Source organism: Calypte anna, chromosome 3 (genome assembly GCF_003957555.1).
Source record: "Calypte anna isolate BGI_N300 chromosome 3, bCalAnn1_v1.p, whole genome shotgun sequence".
Classification (NCBI taxonomy): Eukaryota; Metazoa; Chordata; class Aves; order Apodiformes; family Trochilidae; genus Calypte; species Calypte anna.
The window spans coordinates 49,913,177-49,939,403 of NC_044246.1; the positions used below are offsets into that span (position 1 = coordinate 49,913,177).

At 39.3% G+C, this 26,227-nt stretch overlaps 1 protein-coding gene across 1 annotated transcript in view; it reads right to left on the reverse strand.

Moving 5' to 3' along the window:
• The window catches only part of CDC42BPA (CDC42 binding protein kinase alpha), a 170,951-nt gene that overhangs the window by 116,477 nt on the left and 28,247 nt on the right, over positions 1 to 26,227 (reverse strand). The window contains 2 exon segments of the mRNA XM_030446583.1: positions 508 to 591; positions 10,306 to 10,397. Of these exon segments, the coding sequence (XP_030302443.1) occupies positions 508 to 591; positions 10,306 to 10,397 (176 nt within the window).

Genomic DNA, 26,227 nt, shown 5'->3' on the forward strand with positions numbered 1-26,227 from the left:
GCTTTAACCAATCTTCCATATTGACAGTGATGAAGCCATAACACATAGCTCAAAAGTAACCAAAAGATACTTCAGGGCCTTGGGATGGTTGGTGAGGAAAGCTGTGGCACAGGTTATTTTTTCCTCTCTCACTCCAGTTGTGGGCAGTGGATTTGAAAGGATGAGAGGGACACAGTCTATTAATACGTGGCTCCAGGGTTGGTGTCACCACCAGAGTTTTGTATTTTTTGACAATGGAATGGTCTACAGAGCATAAGGCTCACTGTCATCAGATGGGATTCACCTTTCCCAAAGCAGGAAGAGGCTCTTTGCTCAGGAGGTTGCAGGTCTTGTTGACAGAGCTTTAAATTAGATTTGAAAGGAGAGAGGGATAATATCAGGCTTCCCCCTAAGTAGTGAAGCACCAGCCTCAATCCCTCTGTACACACAGAGTTTTGGGGAAAGAGAAGTAACAGTTCAGTAGAGTAAGAGGGTGCATGATTATAGAAAACTTATTTGTAATCTTACCTCAGCTCTCTTCAGCATCTCCCACTTATTAAGTATCTTCATGGCAAAAACCTTATCCGCATTCTTCAGTTTTACTACTGCTACCTGGAAAACACACATGAAAGACAACCAAAGTAAAATATAAAAATGCATATTGTTTTGATTTTTTTATGAAACCTTACAATTTTGGGTTTTTTTGTTATTACAGTGTTCTGGACACTTAGCTTTATTTACTCTCCACACCATCACCATTAAGAAAGAGTAACATCACAGTGGTACAGTAGGACATTTTGTTATGGTACCAAGTCTATTTTAAGCTTTCATTACATATCACACTTGGATTTCTAGGTGACTAGATGACGAAAGGTGTTTCTCACCATCACACTTCTTCCTCTATCATACTATCATGAAGCTGTAACTGGCTGTATGCTTTATGTTCTTGGGCTTCTCCTTCCAGTCCTGCACAGTAATTTAAATTGCAGAACTACCAAGAAAAGACAACAATTTAGTAGTTTCTAAAACAAAGTAAATAGTATTTTAGGTTTTAGATTCAAATGAGACCATAGATTTGCCATAAAACAATCTCCAGTCTCATTTCAAATAATGCACTAGATTTCCTTCAAAGACACAGTAAAGCATTAATTCACATGTTTTCCACATGAAGTTGAATGAGCTCTTTAGTATGCTTGTTAGCGGCAGGGAAATGGGGAAATCCACATTTTCCGGAGAAGTAAAACTTAGGAAATACAACTCCTCTCCCTCTCAGTGCTTCTGAAACATTAGATTCCATGGGCTGTGGAATAATACATAAACAAGGTCAAGCAACATGGCCCTTTTCTGAGAATATTATAGTTTTGTTTACCTATAATAAATGCTAACATTCAGTATTTTTAGGAAAGAGTGAAGAAGTTTACACAAACATATTTTTACAGTTTAAGCTTCTCCATGCATGAAAATGTCTTACCAAAATGGCCATGAATCTTCTACAGACTCAAAGCTGCTGATCAGAACTCGACCACGTCACTACACTACCATCTAATTACAGAAATGTTCAACAATTAATAAATTTTAACAACCATTCTCCAGCTATCCCATTCTGCCTCTTCCCTTTCAAATAAATCTTAAGGCTTAAGGTGATAATGTTTTTTCCTGTGTGCATGTGGTTACATGCCAACATGCTGTCACACAGATTATGTTCATGCTGTAGGCCACTGACAAAAAAATACTAAGGTTGAAACCTACATTCCTTCCTCCTCTTTCATAATCAGTAAATAAACTATGTGTTAAGATAGTGATAACAGAAACAAAAATACAGGATCAGACAGCTTGAAGAAAGTGTCATGGAAACCTCTTTCAACCATCTTCAAATGTGTCATCAACTGCAGCTGCTTCATAAGTATAGCAATAGCACAGGTTGAAAGACTGCAATATTCAGATGCCTGAACTAAAACATATCCAAAAGTCTGCCACTTGCTTGGCTATGGATTCAGAGATGAAGCAGCAATCCCCTCCCAACTGCACAGCAAAGCATTATCAGCTCTGCTCTTGACACTGATGCCTTTAAATGTCACAGGGGGTGGGAGGTGTGGGGAGGAAAAAAGGAGAGGACAAAAAGGACACTTGCTTCTTTAAACTAGATTATGACCTAAAATGTTTAAAGTTTATTTCATGCATAAAAACTGAGACAAGACTTGGGATCCCTAAGGGTACTTGAAGACTAGAAACACAAAACAGATTGTTACTTCCATCTTATTTTCATTCATAAAGAATGTCAACTCTCCTGTGCATGGTACCCAAGGCTGAGCATCACAATTTTATTTAGGAGGTGAAGATGAACCCTCTTTGCACCTATGAATAACTTGAAACATGGATCTAAGAATCTTGAGTTTCCTTTTAATTTACTAGCTAAAACCAGCTTGAAACTCCTATAAACTGTACCTGTAAAGTTTTCTAATGAGAAATGGAAAGAGGAAAAATCCTTAACATGAAAAACAGTCAGCAATCCAACTCTATCACAGCTCAGATGACCAACACCCCCTCTGAATGATCCAGGCAGTAGTATACTGAGAAGATCTTTAAGAGGTTTTTGCCACTGCTGTAGAGAAAAATTAAAAGGTTAGTCCTAGAGCTGAATAAGCTGCTCCTGCCCAGCCTGAAAAACTTTACTCCTATCATTAACCATCATAAGTATAGGCAGCCAGAGGCATAAGACAATACATGTATTAAATGTCCCAAGCTTCAGGATTCATTTCTTGCCTTTAGCATGCTCAGTGAAAGACAGTGTCATTCTACAAAGGACTTGGTTATTGAAAGAGAGGTGCTAATTTAACAGCTGCCTTAAGCTGTAAGCTCATATGTAGCATTCACTTGGACACAACCAAACTGACTTTTGTCAATGGCTGGAGCACAGTCTTTCAACAACAAGATCAAGTGTTTGTTACCTTCTGTGAATGTGTAATAGTATTAAACACGACTAAAGAACAAAAACACACTCATGTTTATCAGCTGTGTATATAATCAGAAACAGCCTTAGTCTGTGCAAGTGGTTAATTTATTCTGTATCAATAACCACCACACACACATAAACACACCAATGATCAGGAACACAATGATTTTTCTGCAATCACAGCATCTTTTAGAGGCTGTCTCAGTACTTCATGAAAATAAATTCTAAAATGCTTATTTCAGGACTGTGAAAGAGAAACCTGACATTTCGGCACTGAGCCATTTCATAGAATCATAGAATCATAGAATCATAGAACTGGCTGGGTTGGAAGGGACCTCAGAGATCATCGAGTCCAACCCTTGAACCACCGTTGCGGTTGCTAGACCATGGCACTGAGTGCCACATCCAGTCTCTTTTTAAATATCTCCAGGGATGGAGAATCCACTACTTCCCTGGGCAGCCCATTCCAATGCCGGATCACTCTCTCCGTAAAGAAATTCTTTCTAATATCTAACCTAAACTTCCCCTGGCACAACTTAAGACCATGCCCTCTTGTCTTGTTGAAAGTCGTCTGGGAAAAGAGCCCAACCCCCACCTGGCTACAGCCTCCTTTCAGGGAGTTGTAGAGTGATGAGGTCTCCCCTGAGCCTCCTCTTCTCCAGGCTGAACAGCCCCAGCTCCCTCAGCCCCTTCTCATAGGGTCTGTGCTCGAGTCCCTTCACCAGCCTGGATGCCCTCCTTTGGACCTGCTCCAGGACCTCGATATCCTTCCTAAACTGAGGGGCCCAGAACTGGACACAGTACTCGAGGTGTGGCCTCACCAGTGCTGAGTACAGGGGCAGAATTCCTTCCCTGGACCTGTTGGCCACACTGTTCCTGATAGAGGCCAGGATGCCCTTGGCCTTGTTGGCCACCTGGGCACACTGCTGGCTCATGTTCAGCTTCCTGTCAATCCAAACTCCAAGGACCCTTTCTGCCTGGCTGCTCTCCAACCACTCTGTGCCCAGCCTGGAGCTCCCCATGGGGTTGTTGTGGCAAAAGTGCAGGACCCAGCACTTGGCCTTGTTGAACCTCATCCCACTGGAGTCAGCCCAACTCTCCAGTCTGTCCAGGTCCCTCTGCAGAGCCCTCCTGCCTTCCAGTTGATCCACACTACCCCCCAGCTTAGTGTCATCGGCGAATTTGCTGATGGTGGACTCAATCCCCTCATCTAAATCATCAATGAAGATATTGAACAGAACTGGGCCCAACACAGATCCCTGGGGGACACCACTAATGACCAGCTGCCAACTGGATGCAGCCCCGTTCAGCACCAATGTAAGAAAAGTCATTAACTGTAACAAAAATTATGAAACATGACTACAGACTCAGGCAGTGTTGACATACATGACAGCTATATATGGTATGTACCCAAAAGCCCAAAGACACACTGAAGGCTGTTTTGATCTTCCTTCCCCAGTGAAGCTTTCAAGACAGAAGAAAGGGTAATCATTCTTGTCTATTTATCCTGAAGTGTCTTGCTACTGAAATTTCTTAAAATTGGACTTTTAAAGATTGGGAAGTTAAATTTTTATTTTCCTGTGAGCAGCATAACAAGAATTACTGGTATGTGCTGATATAAACATCTCAATTTAGCTAGATAGGGTTTTTTTCCCCCTTCCTCCAATAATTTTCCAGATTTCACACAAACAGCTGTACAGTCTGGCATGTTGACAGACACACTCTGCCCCAAACTTGTTTACTTGTCTCTACAGTACAAGTCTCCACATTTGCTTTGCTTAAAAAGCAAAAGCCTGATATAGGAAAAAAACCCCACTAAACCAATAGCTGCTAAAATTGGGAGAAAAAAAGGATTCAGCATTGGTTTTCTTGTTCATCAAGGTACGCAACCCTCCATAAACAGGGACAATGTTTTTGTTAGTAATAGGATGCCAAAATTTAAGAGTAACTATCCAGTTATCTAACTCCAGAATTCATCATCTTCAAATTATCAACAACATAATGACATAATATTTGGTTGCATAAGCAAGTATTTAACTTTTTTTTTTTTAAGCAGTAATATAATCAACCAAAAATTTGGGTATTAGCTAGAACCTTTACTAAGCTGACTTTGATATTGCTGAGGGACACGGCTAAGAGCCACTGTGCAGTTGCTCCACATTTCCTTGCAGCATTCTTCAACTCACAAGTCTGAAGTCTTGTTTAGAGTTGTTTGGTAAGCTTTTCATATCATGCTGCCTGAAGACAGCACAATGAAGCACTTGATGTCCACATTATTAATTTTACAAGAATTAGCATCCTCCTCCAAGTAAAACATCTGCATTTTCTGAAGACTGACCTCTTACAAAAATGTTTAAATAAGTAATGTAGGAGAAGGGGCATGTCATTTTTTAGGGACGGTGACAGGCTGGAGAGCTGGGCCCATGCCAACCTAATAAACCTCAGTGTGGCCAAGTGCAAGGTCCCGAACATGAGTTCATCCAACACAAGCACAAAATAGGAGGCTGGGGGAGAATGCACACAGAGTAGCCCTGAAGAAAAGGACTTGGGGGTGTTAGTAGATGAGAAGCTGGACATGAGCCGCCAGTGAGTGCTCACAGCCCAGAAGGCCAATAGCATCCTGGGCTGCATCAAAAGCAGCACGGACAGCAGGGAAAGGGAGGGGATTCAGCCCCTCTGCTCCTGTGAGATCCCACATGGAATACTGCATGCAGCTTTGGAGCCCCCAGAGCAGGAAAGATAAAGATACAGACCTTCTGGAGAGGGTCCAGAGAAGGGCCATGAAGATGATCAAAGTGCTGGATCACCTCTGCTATGAAGACAGATTGAAAGTGCTGGGGCTATTCAGCCTGGCTCTGGGGAGACCTCACAGCAGCCTTCCAGTACATGGAGGGGCCTACAGGAAAGCTGGGGAGGGACTTTTCACCTGACCAGGTAGTGATAGGACAAAGGATAAGGGTTTAAAACTCAAAGAGGGCAGATATAGGTTAGATATTTGGAAAAAATTCTTCACCATGAGGGTAGTAAGATACAGGAATGGGTTGCCTAGGGAGGTTGTCAATGTCCCCTCCCTGGAAGTGTTCCAGGCCAGGTTGTATGAGGCCTTGTGCAACCTGGTCTGGTGGGAGGTGTTCCTGCCTGTGCAGGGGGGTTGGATCTTGATGATCCTTAACATTCCTTCCAACCATAACCATTCTGTGATTCCACTCCATAAAAATAAGAACAGCCTGTGCCAAAGAAAACTTGCACTAACTTTGTAGTCTACAGAATTTCAGAATTCTGTTGATTGAGGAGACAAAAATTACTCCTGCCAGTAACTTAGGATCAACCTCAGTCTCATTTATAGTTTGCTGGAAAGAGAAAACATTCTTTCAGATTTCTTAATCTGTCTCAGTATACCACTTCAGTAGTAAATCATACCAGTACTTCGCAATTTCATATATATACAGATTTCGGTAGTTTATCATGCAGTAAAATTTGGTTGTCCTTTTTTCAGCATTTCTCAGATATTTACAGGTTATTTGAAGAAAAAATTAGTCATTTCATACAGAACTTTTCTTCAATAAGTGTATGTGTAGGACTTCAAACCTGTCTTTTTTAAGCTAGTACAAAAATTTAACAAATATCATTGCAAATATTTAATAAGTTCTATTTAAGAACATAAAAACCCGAGCATCTTAATAGAGAGAACTTCAGTTTTCCCCTTGCTGCAAGGTTTTGACAAGTGGAGTCATGCTGTATTTCTCAGATAAGGAATTAGAAGAAAACACTGTTCCTAAAACAGAAAAGCTATCTTATTACACAGGCTGTTCCAAGAAGAGGATGGGTAAAGTTACACTGTTAGTCTTCATGAGATGATTCATGACTAAGAAGCTTCCTGAGAAAGAACTACAGGGGGTTTTGTGGTTTAGGTGCTGTGGAGTTGGATGCTTATTTAGCAGACAAAAATTATTTCTCTTAAAGACAATATAAGGCAGGTTTAATACATCATTCTTCTGCCAAGAAACCACCCATATAATTCTCCCATCCTACACAGAATCACAGAATTGTCATTGTTGGAAAAGACCTGCAAGAGCACTATGTCCAACTGTCAACACCCCCTCCCATGATAAATAAACAAATAAATAAACAAGCACTCAAACTTATTATTATTATTAATCAGTATCTGTATCACAATGCCCACTGGAGTGAGGCAGTGGTATTGCTCTTTATGTGTCAGAGCAACTAGAGCAACTAGCACCCAGGGGGAGAGGTAGAAGGGGTTGAAAGCCTGTAGGTAAGAATTAAGGGGCATGTGGGTGTCTATTATAGACTACCAATCCAAGAAGAAGGTGCTAATGAGGCCTTCTATGGTCAACTGGAAGTTGACAACCTTATCATCACTACCATCATCAAGCTCTAGACAATCAAAACACTCCCTAACATACAGAGCCACCTGCCTCTCCTTTCCTATCCTTTCTGAAGAACTTATAGCTGTCCATTGCAGCATTCCAGTCATGAGAGTTCTCCCACCACGTTTTCTCGTGGTGACTAGATTGTACTTGTCCTGTTGCACAAAGGCTTCCAGCTCCTCATGTTTGTTGCCCATGCTGTGTGCATTGGTGTAGATGCACTTAATCTGGGCTATTAGTTTAACCCCTAACATTGCCATGCCACCCCTAGCCTCATCTCTAGTGGGCCTGGTTTTGTTCCCTTTCCACTTCGAAACTAGTTTAAAGCCTTCTTAATGAGCCCTGCAAGCTTCTGACCAAGAATACTTTTCCCCCTTGTGTATAGTTCGACTCCATCTCTTGCTAACAGTAAATAGCCCTGTGATGGAAATCTCATCACTGCTCACCTGCATGACCATTAATGGGCAGTAATCAGAGGTTTGCACCAGAGCTGGGACTTTCCTCCTTACACCTCTGACCCAAGCCCCAGAGAGGCAGCAGACTTCCCTGTGGGATGGGTCTGGTTGGCACACCGGGCCCTCTCTTCCCCTCAGGAGGGAATCTCCTGTGACAATTACCCTCCTTTTATTTTTTACAGGAGTTGTCCCAATGCATGAGGCTGCTTGTCTGGGCAACTCCCCTTTATCAACATTCTCATTTGCCAGGTCCTCCAGTTCCAGTGCCCCATATCTATTATGCCGAGGCATCTGGAAAGGTGGGAGAAACTGGAAAGCAATTTGCTCTGAGCAGGGATCTTTTTCCATTCTCCCTCCTCATCTCTTCAGTCCCTTCCTTCTGCCTGGTGTCTAGAAGGCAGGGAATCCTCTGCTTCTTGTGGTGCCTCAAGGCCAATAAGATGTAGCTCCACATTCCCAAATACGCCTCAACTCCTACACTTCCTCTTTCAGTTGTCCCACCAGGCTGTCCAGATCATACAGCTGGTTGCAGCATACCTGAACTCAGCTGCAGCTATTATCTAGCACAAGAAAAGGTGATCTTTAAAACAGAAGTATTTACATCAACATGGAGAATGCAACGTTCTACTTTTTGCAGAGGTTCAGACTAAAAATAAATGATCATAAGTAACTTGAGCGTTCAGTCTCCTTTATAAAGAATTACCACTCTACAGCAAAACCAGCCATGGGATTGCCTAAACCCAGGTACAGAACCTTGCACTTGGCCTTGCTGAACTTCATCCAGTTTGCATGAGCCCACTTGTCGAGCCTGCCAAGGTCCCTCTGGATGGCATCCAATGAGTATCATTCCAGTTTAGAGATCAGAATGTTGTGCAGAACATTGTCAAATGCTTTGCACAGGTCCAGGCAGATGACATCTGTTGCTCTGCTTTTGTCCACTGATGTTGTGACTCCACTGTAAAAGGCCATCAAATTAGTCAGGCAGGACTTGCTCTTCGTGAAGCCTGGTTGGTGCCACCAACCATCCCCTTATTATCTGCCTGCGTTAGCAAAACCTTCAGGAGGATCAGCTCCATGATCTCGCCAAGCCCAGAGGCTACACAAACTGGCTTTTAGTTCCCTGGGTCTTCTTTTTTTCTATTTTTGAAAATGGGGGTTATGTTTCCTCTTTTCCAGTCAGCAGGTACTTCACCAGACTACGTGAATTTTCAAATCTGATGGATAGTGGCTCTGCAACTTCATTTGCCAGTTTTTTCAAGAACTGTGGGTGAATGCCATCGGGTCCAACGGACTTGTTCACCTTCAGGTTCTTTAGGTGGTCTTGAAGCTGATCTTCATCTACAGTGGGGGGATCTCCCTTTTATCCTTTACATTCTGTACCATGGAGGGTGTGACCAGAGTTGTTGCCAGTGATGACAGAGGTGAAGTAGTCACGGAGTATCTCAGCCTTCTCTACATCTTGGGTGACCAGCTCTTCCGTTTCCTTCTGGAGTAGGTCCACTTTTTCCCTAGTCTTTCTTTCTCTTATTATTGATAAACCTATAGAAATTTTTTCTGTTGTCCTTTATGTTCTTCTGCCAGACCTAATTCTCTCTGTGCTTTTGCTTTCCTAGCCTGATCTCTGGCTTCTCAGACTACTCCTCTGTACTCCTCCAAGGGAGTGCATTGCTCAGGTTTCAGCTCACATGTATGCAGACAGTATGCAGTGCCTTTTGCAGAAGCTTAAAAATACTCAAGGCACCATTATACATTAGGTTGCTCTTCCATGCAGGACATACGGATAAGAATGAAGCTTATGCACCTACTGTAATTAAGAAGGGGCAGAAAGTCGATGCTATTTTACTGAAATTTCCTCAATCTATATAATCTGACATGCCTAGTGTAATGCCTAGCAATCCACAGTCTTATTTGATGACTTGAAGTAAGAGATGGCTTTTATCAAATGTAGAAAAAATTATATAGTTTGATAGCAGTAGGTGACAACTAAAAGGGAACTAACAGTTGCTAAACTCTTCAAAAGAAATACAGGAAAAATATTCAAGCGTTCATTAAAAAATAGGAAATTAAGTGACAGGAATGGGAGATTTCTCTTTGTTCTTAGAACATCAATATCCACATGCAGTTATTTAAATTGCTGAAAACTACTTTCAGACTATTTAGTTATTAGGATGATTAGAAATTACTAGACCTTTATACCATCATTAACTCACTGGACTTCACCTCATGACTCGAAAGAATTACAGTCAAGCAAATGATTTATCATTGGACAGTTGAAACGTCATATTTTAACCCATGTGAACTTGCTTTCTCTCCAAATTTAAAAGACTTAAAAAGAGTTGTTCAAGAATGTATAAATGCTCTTGTATCAAACATTAAAACATTAAAAATTAGGCCTACAATACCCATTATGCCTAAATAGTGTAACAACCCATATATCAGTATATTGCTATTAACTGTCTTTCCTCAGTGATGCATATTTGCAAAAGCATTATTCAAGCCCTTCCTTCCACCTCCTTTACATACATACCTCCCCAAAGGCTCCTCGACCAATCACTTTCAGGATTTCAAAATCTTCTTTATGTAGTCGCATCTGCTTCACTTTAGATGTAAAAGGTTTGGCTGAAACAAAAGAAAATACAAAAAATTTAAAAACACCAAACCCACCAAACTAGAAAAAAAACAAACAACAAAACAAACAAAAAACAACAAAAGGTGTCAGTAACATGGGATAGGTGTAATCAGAGCCCTGAAAACAGCAGACTATTTCCTTATATACCTATATTCTGTAATGTAATATAACCAAGTTTAAATCTAGACATAATGGCCAGTAAGATCTAAGCCAAAACTGCTGTGAGAAAATTTATTAAGTAATTTTGCTTCTGTTTTTTTTAAAATCTAAAGACAAAAAGAAAAAAGGAGGGAAAAAAAAGACAAATTGACTATGTATTTCTACAGTCTTTTGAGTTCATAGAAATGCATGATTAACTCTGGTTGCAAAACAAAGGATGATAAAATAAGTTCACTTTTGACAACAATGATTTACTCTGCTAAACAGCAAAACAATATTGTCTTCAATGAAAAATTAAAATGCTGATGAATGATAACTGGAAGGATAAGATTGGCCTACACAATGTACCATGCAATATTTTTGAAAGCCACTTCTCCTCAACAAGGGACACTTAATAGTCAAAATTCTTGGCTTCTGGAAGCATGATCAGTTGTACACGAAACATTATTAAAACATTCAGTGAAAAAAACTCATGTACATTAAGTAAAATTGAATTTCCCTCTTCTTTTTCCTCTCTTTAGGATCTTTGGAAGTGGTAACCAAAATAAGGTACTGCATTCCACCCAAGTAATCTCAGTGAATCAAACAGCATCCAGAAAGCATCAGGAGAACTGTTCTTCTCATTCATCCCCATTTAACAGTACTACTAACCAGTCCCAGTTCAGTAATACATACTCTCTGCATGCATGCAAAACATTTGGGGTACTGATAATTCTACCTCAAAAACCACATAATACAACCTTGGTATAAAAGAAAAAAAACTCCAAAACGTTAAATAATTAAACAGGAAAAAGACATAATTATTTTAGAAATAATTGTTATAAGAACATGTTTAATACTTTATACAAATTAAATCTATTACTAAACCAGAAGCTTCAGTAAATACAATTCATAAAAGTTGCCCATAAAAGAAGGTTGTATAACCAAGTGTACTCAGGATTAGAATGGGTGCTCAATTTCTGGTTTGAAGGCATTCTATCTCTGTGATCCTAAACAAGCAACTTCAGATATTTCACTCATGGTTTCACAGCTAGAAAACAGGGACAGTATTTTTGTAATAGACAAGGTGCTGACCGTCACATACATGGACCGAGAAAGAAACAAAAAGTGCATTGTAAGGTAGCCATTTTTCATGGCCCACAAAAACCTTTTCAGCTCATGCTTTCACGCTACAGTGACCCATCTCTGTCCATTTCTATCCACACAAAGACTGATGGATTTAGTACAGCTTTATTTGAAATGAAGAGTTGCAACAGGCATCATATTGCAGAAAAACCTTTTGAGAACAATGTTATTAAACAGTAATGGGAACTGTTTTTTAAAAGCTCCAACCATATCATACTAGACACACAGAGAAACCTAGTTTTTCTCCTAATACTCAGTATTTTATCTTTCTAATGTTATGAACTAATACTGCTTTAAAAAAAAACAAAAACAACCAAACAAACAAAACAAACAATCAAACCAAAACAAATAAAACCCAAACCTCATACTGATACAGATAACTCACCATTCAATTCAGTATTTTCATACTAACATGTACCTCAAGGCACTAAAAAACTCTTGGTCCGAACCTCTACTGCCTACTATTTACCAAAGCACTCTTATAAAGTGAGTCAAAATAAGAAATAAAAGTTCGCAAAATCCTAGTCCTTATATTAGCATTCAAATCACATCTGAAAACCAACAGTGTACAGATGTAGGGTCTCATGTTTCTCGTGTTAAGCAATGCAGCACTAACTCACTGATGTTAGTGCAATCATGATGAACAGGATCATAGAACAGCTAGGGTTGGAAGGGACCTTAAAGATCATCTAGATCCAACCCTCCCACCATGGGCAGGGTAGATCAGGTTGCCTAGAGCCCCATCCAACCTGGCCTTGAATAATAACAGAGATGGGGTTTCCACTACTTCCCTGGGCAACCTGTTCCAGTGTCTTACCACCTTCAGAGTAAATAATTTCCTTCTAATGTTTAATGTAAATCTCCCCGCCTCTTCAGGTTTTAAACTATTGTTCCTCATCCTCTCTCTACAAGCCCATGCAAGAAGTCCCTCCCCAGTTTTCTTGTCCCCTTCTGGTACAGGAAAGCTGCTATAAGGTCCTTGTGGAGACTCCTCACTCCTCCAGGCAGAGCAAACACAACTTCCTCAGTCTGTCTCCAAAGAGGAGGATGAACTCCTTTAAAAATCTCTTAGTCAATTTATCCAAAATTCCTCAGGGCCTAAGAATCAGTTCTCTCCTACGACTTACATTTGTTGTAACTACAGAAACATCAACTTACAACGTAAAAAACTAGGGTTTAGGTATGAAGAGTAACGATACATTTGATATTTCCACTTTAGTGATATTTTTAAGTTTATAATAATGTCATTCAAAAATGTATTATGCAATTGAAATACAGTTTAATATTACATTTAAAACAACTTTAAAATGTAATTTAAACAAGTATACTCATCAACTTCACAGAGATTCCCAAACCTTCAATTAATTTTTTTATAACTTAGGAGAAAGGTCTTGCAGTAGGAAAAATAAGTAACAAAAAAAGTATTGTCTTACTGGTACAGTTTCAGATGTACTTACCAAGTGATTTATATAAATATTAATACCACCAACAAAGAATAGTAAATAAATTAAAACAAGCAATTAAAGCCTTATAACTTGAAAAAAAAAAGTGACTGAAAACAAAAGTGTAGTTCTGAACTTCAACATTTTTTGACCATTACAGACCTGGCTAAAGTACAAGGCAAAACATCTTGTTAACACGCAGCAGCATAGCTATTTAAACCACAAAATTTCTCCTCATTCATACTGTAAAGAAAGTCCTGTCCTCCTTTAATTATTACATGTTGGAAACTTCCAGGGTTCCCATAAGGACACTGGAAAAATAAACATCATTCTAACTACTTCAGTAAAATACAGCTCACAGAAATAGGTTTGGATCAGGTTGAATGATCTGTAAGAATCAGTGTTAGTGGAAAAGTCTGTAAACCCATCTCTTTAATTTTTTTAACCACTGCTAGCAACAGACATGTGAATGTATAGTCAAGCAGCTTTATAAAAAAAGATAAAGCCCAAGAAAAATAAAGAAAAAAAAAAGGGGGGGAGAAGAAAATTTAAAAATGCCTTAGGGATGTGCTCCAAATACCTTGTTCCAAAAGAGGTCAGTTTGCTTTATCATCAGAGTTGTTTGTCTGCTGTGCAAACATCTGCAGTTCTGGGGCAACAGCAATATTCAGTAGAGAAAACTTGGTCTGTCCAAGGGTCTTGGAAGGCACATACTCAGACAGCTGTTTCATTCCTCTCAGTGCCTCACCGATGCCATAGCTGCTATTAGAATAAACAGGCTGGCTAACTGCTCAGATTATCAACAGTCCCCTTGACTACAGATCTCAGTGAGCTACCATGTCTTACTTCCTAAAGGAGTTCCTTCCTCAGTGATCCAGGGATCACATAGAAAATCCAGCTTCCTGCCCACTGCTTCTTCAATGCTAAATACCCTGTCAAGTCAAAGATACAGAAACCAAAAGCTGTATACACCAAAACTGTAAAAAACAATGGTGAAGGTTTAATATCACAGAATCATATATATGGGATGTTTCAGCACCCTGAAGAGCTGAGATTTTACATTTTTCAAAGTGGGGGAATCCACCATTTTCCCTGGGAGACCATTCCAATATCTGACTGTCCCAATGGTGAAATATTTATCTTGTGTCCAATTAGAATCCCCCCAGGAACAACTTGTGTCCATTAGACCTTTTTTTATCCATGTGACTCTTTGCAAATAGGTAGTCTTCACCTTCTTTGTAGCCACCCTTTAAGCACTGGAACATCCAAACAAGGTCTCTCTTCTAAAGGCTGAACAAACCCAGTTTTCTCAGCCTCAAATAGATTGGAAAATAATCACCATAGCAAACTAGCTACTTGACACTTCAAGACAAAGCCCCCTTTCCTCAATCATTAAAAATAATCACAGAATGTTCACGGTTAGAAAAGACCTCTAAGATCACTGAGTCCAGCTAGCAATACATACAGAGTTTTACCATGCAAAGGAGAAAAACAACATAACCTAGGAGATTGCCATTAAACTGAAGGCTCTGCAAGTCTTCCTAATGCTGTCCTTGAAAAAAAAATTAAATATATAAAATAATTCATTGATAGCTTTGTTTTTAAAAGCATTCTGCAGTTTTGAAATTTCTGCTAAATTCCAGGAAGGATTTTTTTTTTTTTACAGGCTCAGTCAAAACTTATTTATTTTCCACTGGCTTCTATCAGCTGTGGTTATGAAATGCATAAATAGCATTTTTGAGTTAAGACAGACCACAACTGGAGGTTTCAAAAAACATGAGAGAGTATTCTCCCAAAATAATCAGTATTCCTCAAAAGAAAGGAGAAATAATTGACAATCAGCAAGGCAGAGCTGCTTAGAGGATGATGAGAGATGGAAATCTCTCCTCTCTGTCTACCCAAGATTGGTAAAACATCACAAGAAACCTTTGTTGCAATTTCTGTTCATTCTCCAGAGGAATCCAATGCAAAAACACTGCAGTCAAGAGCAATAGCAGCTGAACCACCAAACATTAGTTAAAGGAATGTAAAACATACAAACCACAAATACTCTCAGTTTTAACAGTTAAGACTCACCTTTCACTCACTCAGAACATTTTTCAACTGCTTTTCCTGATGAACAGTTACGTGACAACATCTGCAAGTACAAGTTAGGAATCTGGCATCTTCCAAAAATGAGAAGCATGTCCACAAATTCCTACGCTATGTTATAGAAAGACCCAATATTCTGGATCCTATTCATCTTGGAAAAAAAAAAATATCTGTTCTCATCTAGGTCAAACAGAGACAATCCAGCCCATCTTTGGCCACAGCTACCACAAAAGATTCTTCAACAGGAACTTTAAAATCAGAGACTGAAACAAAATCCTTCCTAGACATATGAGAGTACTTCTGTTCTTTCTGTCCCCAGACTCAAATGAAAAATAAATTCATGACATCTGCTGCAGATCTGGGCAATGCTTCCATACCACATAAAGCTATGGCCATTTTTTTGCACTGCCATTCCTTCTTGTCACACAAATTTCAGTAAACGACCCTATGTTTAAATATTATTATACTAGCAGCAAAGTGAAATACTGAACTTTAATTCATCCCACTGTGCTGGCATTCTGATGCATCTTCTGTACTGCAGGCATTAAAATCTTTACCATAGGACTTGTGTTCCACCTAGTAAAGAGAGCTGAAACACTGTGGGAACAAGTCAAGAGCAGAAAGAAAAAAGGTTTTTAATATTTAAAAAACCTGCAAGGGTAACAAAAAGAGAAAGGGGGTCTTGACACCAATAAAGCAGAATGCTGTTTAGACTCCATCCCTCATGGTGTCACAGAGCCGGAGAAAAGTCAATTAAAATCCTACTTCTGACAGTCAAACTTAACCTTTGCATTCCTCAACATTTGACATGTAACTCAATATGCTGTCAAAAATGCTGGATGCTTATACTGTAAATAAAATCAATTGTTATAATTACTAAATTTTCTGAAGAATCAAAATAAACCAGGCATCAAAAATTAATACTTAAAGTGAATTCTTAGTCCTTTAATGCAATACTTTTTCTTATGTAAATAATATTATTATTAAATAATAACCACTATGTATTATATATCATCAGAGATACTACCTACTAAGCTGACTATGATCTTGAAAAACACTATCTTACTGTTTGTGAAAGATTATGTGTTGATTAAGCAGAGAAAAAAAACTGAATTTTATGTAAGAAACAGAGAGGGTGCAACTACACAGCACATTTTAAGGGGAGGGGGAAAAAAAAAAAAAAGGTGGGAGGAAAAATTACTTTGCAAGTCAACAGTGCTTCAGTCTAAAGAATAGGGAATTATTGATTCTGCAATTTAATTTCTACCACATTTACAGGTTTGCATCCTTAATTAAAGAATTCTTTCATATCTCTTTTATGTCTAATTCTTGCAGTCCTCTTGTTCAAAAATAAGAATTGATCCTGTCTAAAAATTCTGATGCATACTGTAGTAATATAGAAGTATTTCACCAGAAGAAAGCTAGCAACTGTGGGTGACAGAAAACAGGCATCTTGTACATGATCCTCACTGATCAAAGCACCAGCGCTGAAGGCTGTCACTCTCTGAATGGACCAGCACCGATTATGCCCCCTGCTCAGATTCTGAGGTACTTCATGGAACGTTAGTAGTCTCCTGTCCCATTTCTGAACCTGAAGAAGGATTTTAAGGAATACTTAAACATCCAATATCACAGCCTGCCCTGCAGTCCCTTCTCTTGTGCCTCAAAACACATGATCCAGTTTCATCTCTTCCCTGCTGTGACTCCTCATGCCAGTGCTTCCAGCTCCCAACTATTCAGTCCTAACCTCTCCCACAAGACTACCGATCTGGTACCTTGTTGTCCTGTCCTCACACAGCTTTGCCATGACGTCTGATGGTTTCTGCCCACAGCCTCCTCAGCTTTCTCTACATCTGTACCTTGCCTACTTTTGTATCAGTCTGCTCATGTCTCTCTCTCATTACCTCCAGGCCAACATCACATTGTCTTACCAGTCACAGAAGCCATCATCTGAGTCCAGGTCTTACTTCATTTCAAATTCCAGTCTACCCCTCTGGAGTCTCTCTTCCAAAGTCCCAGTTTCAGTACCAGTGCCCTGCTACTACCCCTTCTCAAATTATGTGATGCATGTCCTTTCTCCTTTTAGCACCACTACTTTTAAGTGCCTTTCATATTCATCAAATTGGGACTAACAAACAAGGACTCAAGCTACACAGTATCACCCTGCTTTGCTTTTACTTCAGAATTTTAATTAGAAAGAAAGACTGTTTTTACAGTCATTTAGATGAAGCAAATATACTGAGGCCAAGTATTTGATTTTTTGCTGATACTGAGTTTCATTACATCTCATGTGAATAACTAACATTCATTTTCATTTTTGAGGCAAAAAAGCTGTAGAAGCTGAAAACTGGAAGCACTTTTAATCTCTTAGTTGAAGGATATGGTCTAAACCATGTGAGAAGGTGGGTAAACACACTCTACAAACTCTTGCTTGTGTAACCACGTTTTCTTAGCATACACTTACACTTTCCCCTTGTCAAAATGCACACCTGCCAAGCCTCACATGGCACATGAATCACCTGAGTGCTGCCTCTCACTCCCTCATTACCATGCTTTTAGGCCCGAATTCATCACAGAATGCCAGGTTGGAAAGGACGTCAAAGATCATCTGGTCCAACCTCTGTATGTACAAACACAGTTTAGCAGTGGAGCTGAACTATAACAGCAGAAAATTTAGTCTGCAGGATGTCACAGGAAAGCTCTCACTATATGAACAGACATAATGTAACAAAATATCTTGTTTCCTCTTTAAAACACGGCATAAACCTGCTTCATATACAGCTGGTTTCAATGACGCTTGTAGTTGTACTGCAACAGACCTCAAAAGTTCCAGTCAGGACTGGAGAATTCTGAGCAGTGAATATCATACAAATGCAAACAATTACACTCCTACTTCTGCCTTTGGGACAATATTTGAAATGAAAGATGTCATTTGAAGTCTTGCATTCATGATCCGTATCTGACAATAATGTCTAAACTTCAATTTAAAGTACAAAACTCATAGAAGAAAGAATTATTTTTATATAACTTATGCCAAATTGTAATATTAAAAACAACATATAATATTGTAATATTAATGGTAATGATAATAGTAATATTACAAACTACACTAAATTTAATATTATAAAATTATAATTATATTGCATATTGTATTACATATAACATAATTATTTAAAATATTATTATTATAAAAATTAATAAACCTTCAGGTTTCTGTACTGGAAAATGTACTATTTTAATATTCTTATAAGTTATACAGACAGTGGGATCAAGTGCACCATCAAGTTTATGGATGACACCAAGCTGAATGGTGCTGTCGATGGGCCAGAGGGATGAGATGTCATTCAGAAGGACCTGGACAAACTGGAGAGGTGGGCCCAGCTGAACCTCATGAGTTTCCACATGACCAAGGGCAGCATCCTGCACCTGGGTTGGAATAATCCACATTATCAGTACAGGCTTGGGGATGAGGTTTTAGAAAGCAGCCCTGCAGAAAAGGATTTGGGGGTGCCGGTGGACAAAAAGCTGGACATGACCCAACAGTGAGCACCTGCAGCCCAGAAGGCCAATTCCATTCTAGGTGGCATCAAAAAAAGCACAGCCAACAAATCAAGAGGCAATTCTGCCACTTTGCTCTGCTCTGGTAAGACCTCACCTGGAGTGCTGCATCCAGATCTGGAGCCCTCAGTACAGGAAGGATCTGGATCTGATGGAGCAGGTCCAGAGGAGGGCTACAAAAATGACCAGAGGGCTGGAACACCTAACCTACAAAGACAGGATGAGGGAGATGGGGGAGAAAAGAAGTGTCTGGGAAAACCTAGTAGCAAACTTTCAGTATCTGAAGGTGACCTACAGGAAGGCTGGAGAGGGACTGTTTAGAAGGGCTTGCAGTGATAGGACAATGTGCAATGGTTTTAAATTAATAGAAAAGTAGATTGATATTTGATGTTAGAAAAATATTCTTTACCATGAGAGAGGTGTAAAAATTAACAGGTTGCTCAAGGAGGTAGTTGATGCCTCATCCCTGGAGATATTCAAGGTGAGGCTTGATGAGGCTCTGAGCAATCTGATTTAGTTGAGGGTGTCTCTGCTTACTGTAGGGGGATTGGACTAGATGACCTTTAGAGATCCCTTCCAACCCAAATTATTCTATGATTCAGTACCTCTAAGGGAATTATGACTTTAGCAGTGGTCCTTTATTTAATTGACAGCATTCCTTAAAGATCTGCAATGATCCTAGAACTTCAGCATTCTCTCAGAGTCACCTTAAAACTTACATAATTAAAATTTAAAAATAACTAATCATTTGAAAGTTCAATGTCATCAGAATGTAGATTGCCTATAATAAACTTGGTTTCTCCCACCTGAGAATGGATACCACATCATACTGCTTAAGTACATAGCTGTGCACCAGATATGGCACCCTATTTCTCAACTACAATCATCTTCCTTATTAGGTGATCAATGTGAAATAATGCTGATTAAGCTGCTGTTATTTTGACAACGTTTTACCACATGGCAATTTTAATAAATCTTCAGTGCAGTTGAAACACTAAAATCTATTACCACTTCAAAAGAGATCAATGATTCCCATTAATATAAACCAAACTTTCAACAGAATCTTGACCTGAGGATGACAATATTTCCTAACACCTATAAATACCCTACAGAACACATGTTCTGTAAGTAGCAAGTTCCCACATAAACTATATAGATCTTTGCATATGTGTTCACAAGCATAAGAGATTCTTGTGCCACTGTCCTTTGCTTTGACCACCACGTCCTCTGTATCACCAAAGATGCAATAAGGAGTTAAGTCTAGAAGTCAAATCATTGGGGGATCAAATTCTTTATGAAACCAGAGAAACTTTAACTGTTTTCATTTGTTTCAATTTCACTATTGAGTTTTTAGGCTCCCATGTATTTCTATTACCTAAGTATAAAACATTCTTCAAACCACCCTTTAAATGGACACTGTTTCAAAACACATACACACCATACATTTCAGAAACCTCATCGATGCCAAATCAGAAATGAGTGACCTCAAAGCCATGAACTCTTTCATGCATGCATTTGCAGGGCTGAGCTTAAAGTAAGAGTCTTCTTTCAATTTAATTCCCCATGGGAAATTAAATTTTCTTGACCTACTAGCCATGGCCCCTTCTAATGCACCCCAGGATGCCATTGGCCTTCTTGGTCACGAGGGCACATTGTTGGCTCATGGCCATCCTTCCATCCACCAGGACCCCCAGGTCCTTTTCCCTTATGCTGCTCTCCAACAGCTCAGTCCCCAATCTATATTGGTACCTGAGGTGTTCTTTCAATTCTACAGTGTCATGGTCAGTGCAGCCTAGTCCTCCACAGAGTTTTACATCATTCATCATCTCATTTCTGTTGGTGAGAACATGATCTAACAAAGCTCCTTTTCTGGGTGGTTCCTCTTCCAGCTGGAGGAGGAAGTTGTGTTCAATGCACTCAAGGAAGTTCCTAGGAATGCTGGTGCTTTTCTGCATTGTCTCTCCAGCAGATGTCAGGGTGATTAAACTCCCCCATGAAGGCCATCGCCTTCAAGTATAAAACAGCTCCCATCTGTGTAAAGAGAGGCTTATCCACCTGGTCATCACGGTTGGGTGGCTTGTAGCAGACCTCTACTATGATATCTCTTGCCCCTGACTTTCCTTTAATCCTAACCCCTAGGGTCTTTGTCAGCTGCCCATCCATCCCCAGACAGAGCTCCATTAACTCCACCTGGTCAGTGATATAAAGGGTGACACCCCCTCCTCCTGTTCTTCCTAAATAGTTTATGTCCAGCCATACTCATATTCCAGACAAAGGAGCTTTCCTACCATGTCTCTGTGATAGCAGTAATATTATAGCCCTGAAGGCATGCAGACATGTTTATTCACAGAATCACAGAGTCATCCAGGGTGGAAAGAACTTCTGAGATCATCTACTACCTCTGTGGTTCCCAGACCATGGCACTGAATGCCACATTCAGTCTCTTCTTAAAAACGTCCAGGGACAGAGAATCCACCACCTTCCTGGGCAGCCCATTCCAATGCCTGATCATCCTCTCTGTAAATAATTTTTTCCTAATATCTAAACTAAATCTCCCCTAACAGAGCTTAAGTCCATGCCCTGGTGTCTTACTGGTAGCTGCCTGGGAGAAGAGACTGACCCTTCCCTGGCTACACCCTCCTTTCAGGGAGTTGTAGAGAGTGATGAGGTCTCCCCTGAGCCTCTTCTTCTCCAGACTGAACACCCCCAGCTCCCTCAGCCCTTTCTCATAGGATTTGTGCTCAAGTCCCTTTACCAGCCAAGCATAGGGGGGTTTGCATTCCCCAGTTACTGTAACAGGCAACAAACAGACAGGTTCAGCTTGGAAAGGAAAAAAATCAAATATAATCTACAATGAGAAAAAAGGAAACACGTCCAGATCTCCCCCCATCCATCCCTTCTTCCCAGGCCCAGATTATTTACTCTTGCCATTCCCTCAGTGGCACAGGGGAATGAGGAGTTGGGGCTCAGGGTCAGTTCACCACAAGTTGTTTCTGTCGCTTTCCCTCCTCAGGGTGAGGATTCCTCACATTCTTCCTCTGCTCCAATGTGGAGTCCTTCTCATGGGAAAGTCCTTCACAGACCTCTGACATGACTCCCTCTCACCAGGTGCAGTCCCTCAGGAACAGACTGCTCCAGAGTGGGCTGCCCACAGAGACACAGTCGGCTTTGGCAAGTCACATCTTCCAGTACAGGGTCCTCCATGGCTGTAGATCCACACCTGCTCCTCTGTGCAATCCTGCACAGGCTGACTTTTCACGTCTGCCCACCTGTGACACTTCTGAGGCTACAAATCTACATTTATCCCACCATGGTCCTTCAAGGACTGCTCCACCATGCCTCTTCAGGGACTGTTCCACTGTGCTGCTCCATGGGCTGCAGGGGCACAGCTGCCACCTCACCATGGGCTGCAGGGAAATCTCTGCTTGGGCACCTTTCCCCCTCCTTCTTCACTGACCTTTATGTCTTCTCTCTGGCACTTCTCTCCCACTTAATTCTCTACTCTGCTCTGTGGGTATTTTTCTTGTATTTCTACTGTTCATTTTCCCTTTCTTGAATATGTTACTCAGAGAGGTGCCATGGGCAGAGGCGGAGCAGGGATTGGAAATGGGGGAGCTTCCAGCAGCTTCTTACAAGAGCCACCCGTGTGGCTCCACCTACTTCCAAAACACCACTGCACTAACCCAAGACACCATGGTAAGACATAGCACACAAATAAGTCTGAGATTTATCAATGGGATAATAAGGAATTTGGGAATGTTTTCAAAAGAGTACAGAACACAAATTCCTTAATTTACATACAAACAAAGCAGTTTTCAGGAGAGCACTTATTTAGTTACCTCAGTAAAGCAACCACACTTCAGAAGTAGGTAACATACACAGTTTTTAGTTAGTTCTTATCATTTTTAAATATTGTCAATCTAGAAACCTTATAACCAAGTCAGAAGCAAAATTAATGCAAGGAATTTAGTACTTTTCACTCTGGAATTAGTTTACACAAGGTTTGTTATGTGAGAAAAAATCTACTTTTAGGGAGGTGAATTCACAGTTTCCAAAGGAAGTAACTCACAGTAAAATGCAAGCAAGCGAACATTTCTTTTTAGTATGTATTATTTATACTACACATTACACGACTAAACCAGATTTCCCAATTATTTCATCATCTTTCCCTGTTCAGCAAAGAGTCCCCAATTCAATTCAAGCACCAGGTTATGGCATCTCCTCTTCCTCCAGACTTCAAAGTCTTTGTTGGACTTTGCTTGGAGCAACATATGACATTAATGCTAGCTTAACAAGGTGCAAGATGGCCAAAGCTTTCAGAAATCCGAATCCTGTAAATTCTTAACACATCCATACAAAACCAGCACCCAAATGCTATTACTAAAAATACAAACTAGTCATGAAGCATCAAATGTGTATTTAGAATTAGTTAGAATTGCAGGCATGGGTCATGAGTGTACGTATTCATGTGACTTTCAAAAAGAGCTTGTTACTTTTAAACCTACTTGAGAAATGGGTCAAGTCTTTTTCAAATTCTCTGGATATATCATTAGCAAATGAAACAGATTACTGAAACTAATGTATTACTAAAATCTCATATCTTAGGCCTATATTATGTCAAACATAAAGGATAATTCAGCTTTATTCTGCAACACATGGAAGCATTCAAACTATATTTTCTCCCAACCACTCATATTAAACTCATCCACTATTCATACCTTTTCCTACTTATCTATACCTTGCCAACTATGTTGATATTACTTTCCACCGATGTCCTTCTCTGTCATAAAAATATAATAAACTGATTGCTTATTCTCAATTTCTCAAACTGCATTCAAAAAACATCTGTGCAAAAAGAAACACACACCTAAAAAGCTTGAATTCTGTCCAGATATACTACAGTATAAGTACTGTAAGCAACTTTATCAATATTCATTCAGAGGAAATGTGCTGCTTATCTAAATGCCTACATGGAAAGGACTCTTTCTTACAATAAGGTATTTTGGGATTACTTTTTTGTTGTTTTTTCAAATAATGCTGGCACATAAATTAAAAACTTTACATACTGCAGTAAATGAACAGCTGATATTAACAATAGCCATTATGTAATTTTTTTTACTCCTAGTCCATAAAAAGCAAACAAACCACAATTATTCAGAAACATGTGGTCTTCATCCCTAGATTTACAATTGCTCTCAGACAGACATGAATTTATTTTTAAATCAATAATTTTGACTAGGTATCATCACAACCAACATGACCCTTTATATAAAAATATAATTATTTCTATAAGTACATTACAATTATATCATTATTTTATTACTATTATTAAAATTATATCAACATGTAAGCATACATACACATAAATATACTTATTTATCTCTTGTCAGGAGAGTGACACAAAGATGAAAGCAACAAGACTCCTGCACTCACAGAGCATCACACTGCATGTTTGCATCCAAGTCTCATCCTACCTTCTACCCCATGACCTGACCTGAACCAGATATTACTAAGAAGAAGATATTTCAAAGACAATTAACTTTTTGCATACCCCATGAAAGTAGGCATGTGATAGGAAAGACTCCTAAACTCACAGAGCCTACAATAGCATCCCCTTTCTTCTTTGTCCCAGAGTGTTGCCCTAGGTAGCAGCAGGAGGACAGGATGAGGGGTGAAGCAGACACCGTCCCATTCAGGTGCTGTAATTACAACAAAACCTTAACTCAGGGACTCCAATCAACCAAAATGCACAATTAACAGGAAAACCAACGTTATTAGTCACTTCTGCTCATTAAATTATTTCTTGAGCTTTGTTGGTTTTCTGTTTTCTTGGGGTTTTTTAAACAGGAGGCTGTGTTCAGACTCCTAGCATAACCAGCAGATACAACTCCTTAAGAACTGATTACTCCCTCCAGCTCCTTTAGTAAACAGATACTTTTTAATTAAATTTAAAAAAAAAGAAAAATTTGCATAAATTTTGGGCAACTCCAAGGGCGAAAACCTCTCTTGTATTACTACTTCTTTTGACACATGAATACAGAAAACATGATTAACAGGAAAGTGAGATCCCAATTTACAAAGCTGAGAAGCCTTTCTCTAGAAATCTGTTACAGAATTTTTTTCCTAGGAAAATAATTTAATACACATTAATTTGCGAAATGACTGCAAGAAATTTTCAAGATGTCCTAGGCCCAAATCTTCAGAATGTATACATTTAATGTTTACTGAAATCAACCCACTTTGACCCATTTTGCCAAGTTCTCATCCACAAATTCTCATCTGCAACTTCCATTTACTTTTAGATCTTTTGCAGAAAAGACTGCTCATCTCAAAAACTGTTGGCTATTGTGCATGTACACTGCAAAAAGCATCACCTTTTTTAAGTCGAAGTACCATACAGTCCTAAGTCAAAGAGTATCCTGCAAATACAAAATCACCACGAAAGTAAAAAGAGAACAATACTGGTTTCAGCCAGGATTTCCTGTGGTCCTATCATTACTCTTCAGCCACATAATCAACTAAATTAACTTCCTGTGACAAAAGAGTTAAAGGTGCAAGTTCGTAGGAGGAAGCAAAAGTAACAATGATAACAAACAGGATGCTAAAACAGCACCACAAGTTTACAAGTAAGCTCCCAAGTTTGCAACTTAATCCCAAAGGAAAGAGCAAGTGGAGGTTCAACAAAGCATTTCTTCTAATAAAATAAGTCATATTTTTCTGGACACCCCCAACTACACTTCAATATCTACCTATTCTACCTATCTATCTATCTTCAATATCTTCAATATCTATCTAGTGACTTGTATCTGTTATTAGAGAACCTAAAATACCTGAAATACCACAAGATGTAGCAGTCTAGCAGAGAACCTTAGAACACATAGTGAAAGTGGACAGAAAAGACTAATGTAGTGCCATTACACTTCACAGTCAAACAAAACTCTGCGGTATATTAGAAGCATAACTATGTTCATGTGAAGGAAGAAAAAAATTCAGAGGAACAATTTAGGCCCTTGTGCTATGTTCAACTTCTAGAAGAAAACAGACAAGTAACTCAGACTCCATTTTTTGGGCTGCAAAACAACAAAGGACATTGACGAGTCTGACTGTACAGGTGCACACAATCTCGCTACAACTGAAAATAGTACCTATTTTAGTATCTGTTCTTATTATCTCGTTTTCCAGATTTAGTATAAGTCAGCTGCTTTCTTGAAAGATTCTGAATTATTTTTGAAAATAATCAATTTAAACACCAAAGACCGCAAAGATTTTTTTGTAATGTAAATACAACTGCCCAATCATAGAAGATTTTCTAATTACTAGTAGTAAGTTTTAATCCATTCCAAAAACTAACCAGTAAATCAGAGAATCTTGACCTAGTAAATTAACTTAAACCAACTCACTGTACAAACAGAAAATCATATTCCTTTATGCAAAATTTTCAATAG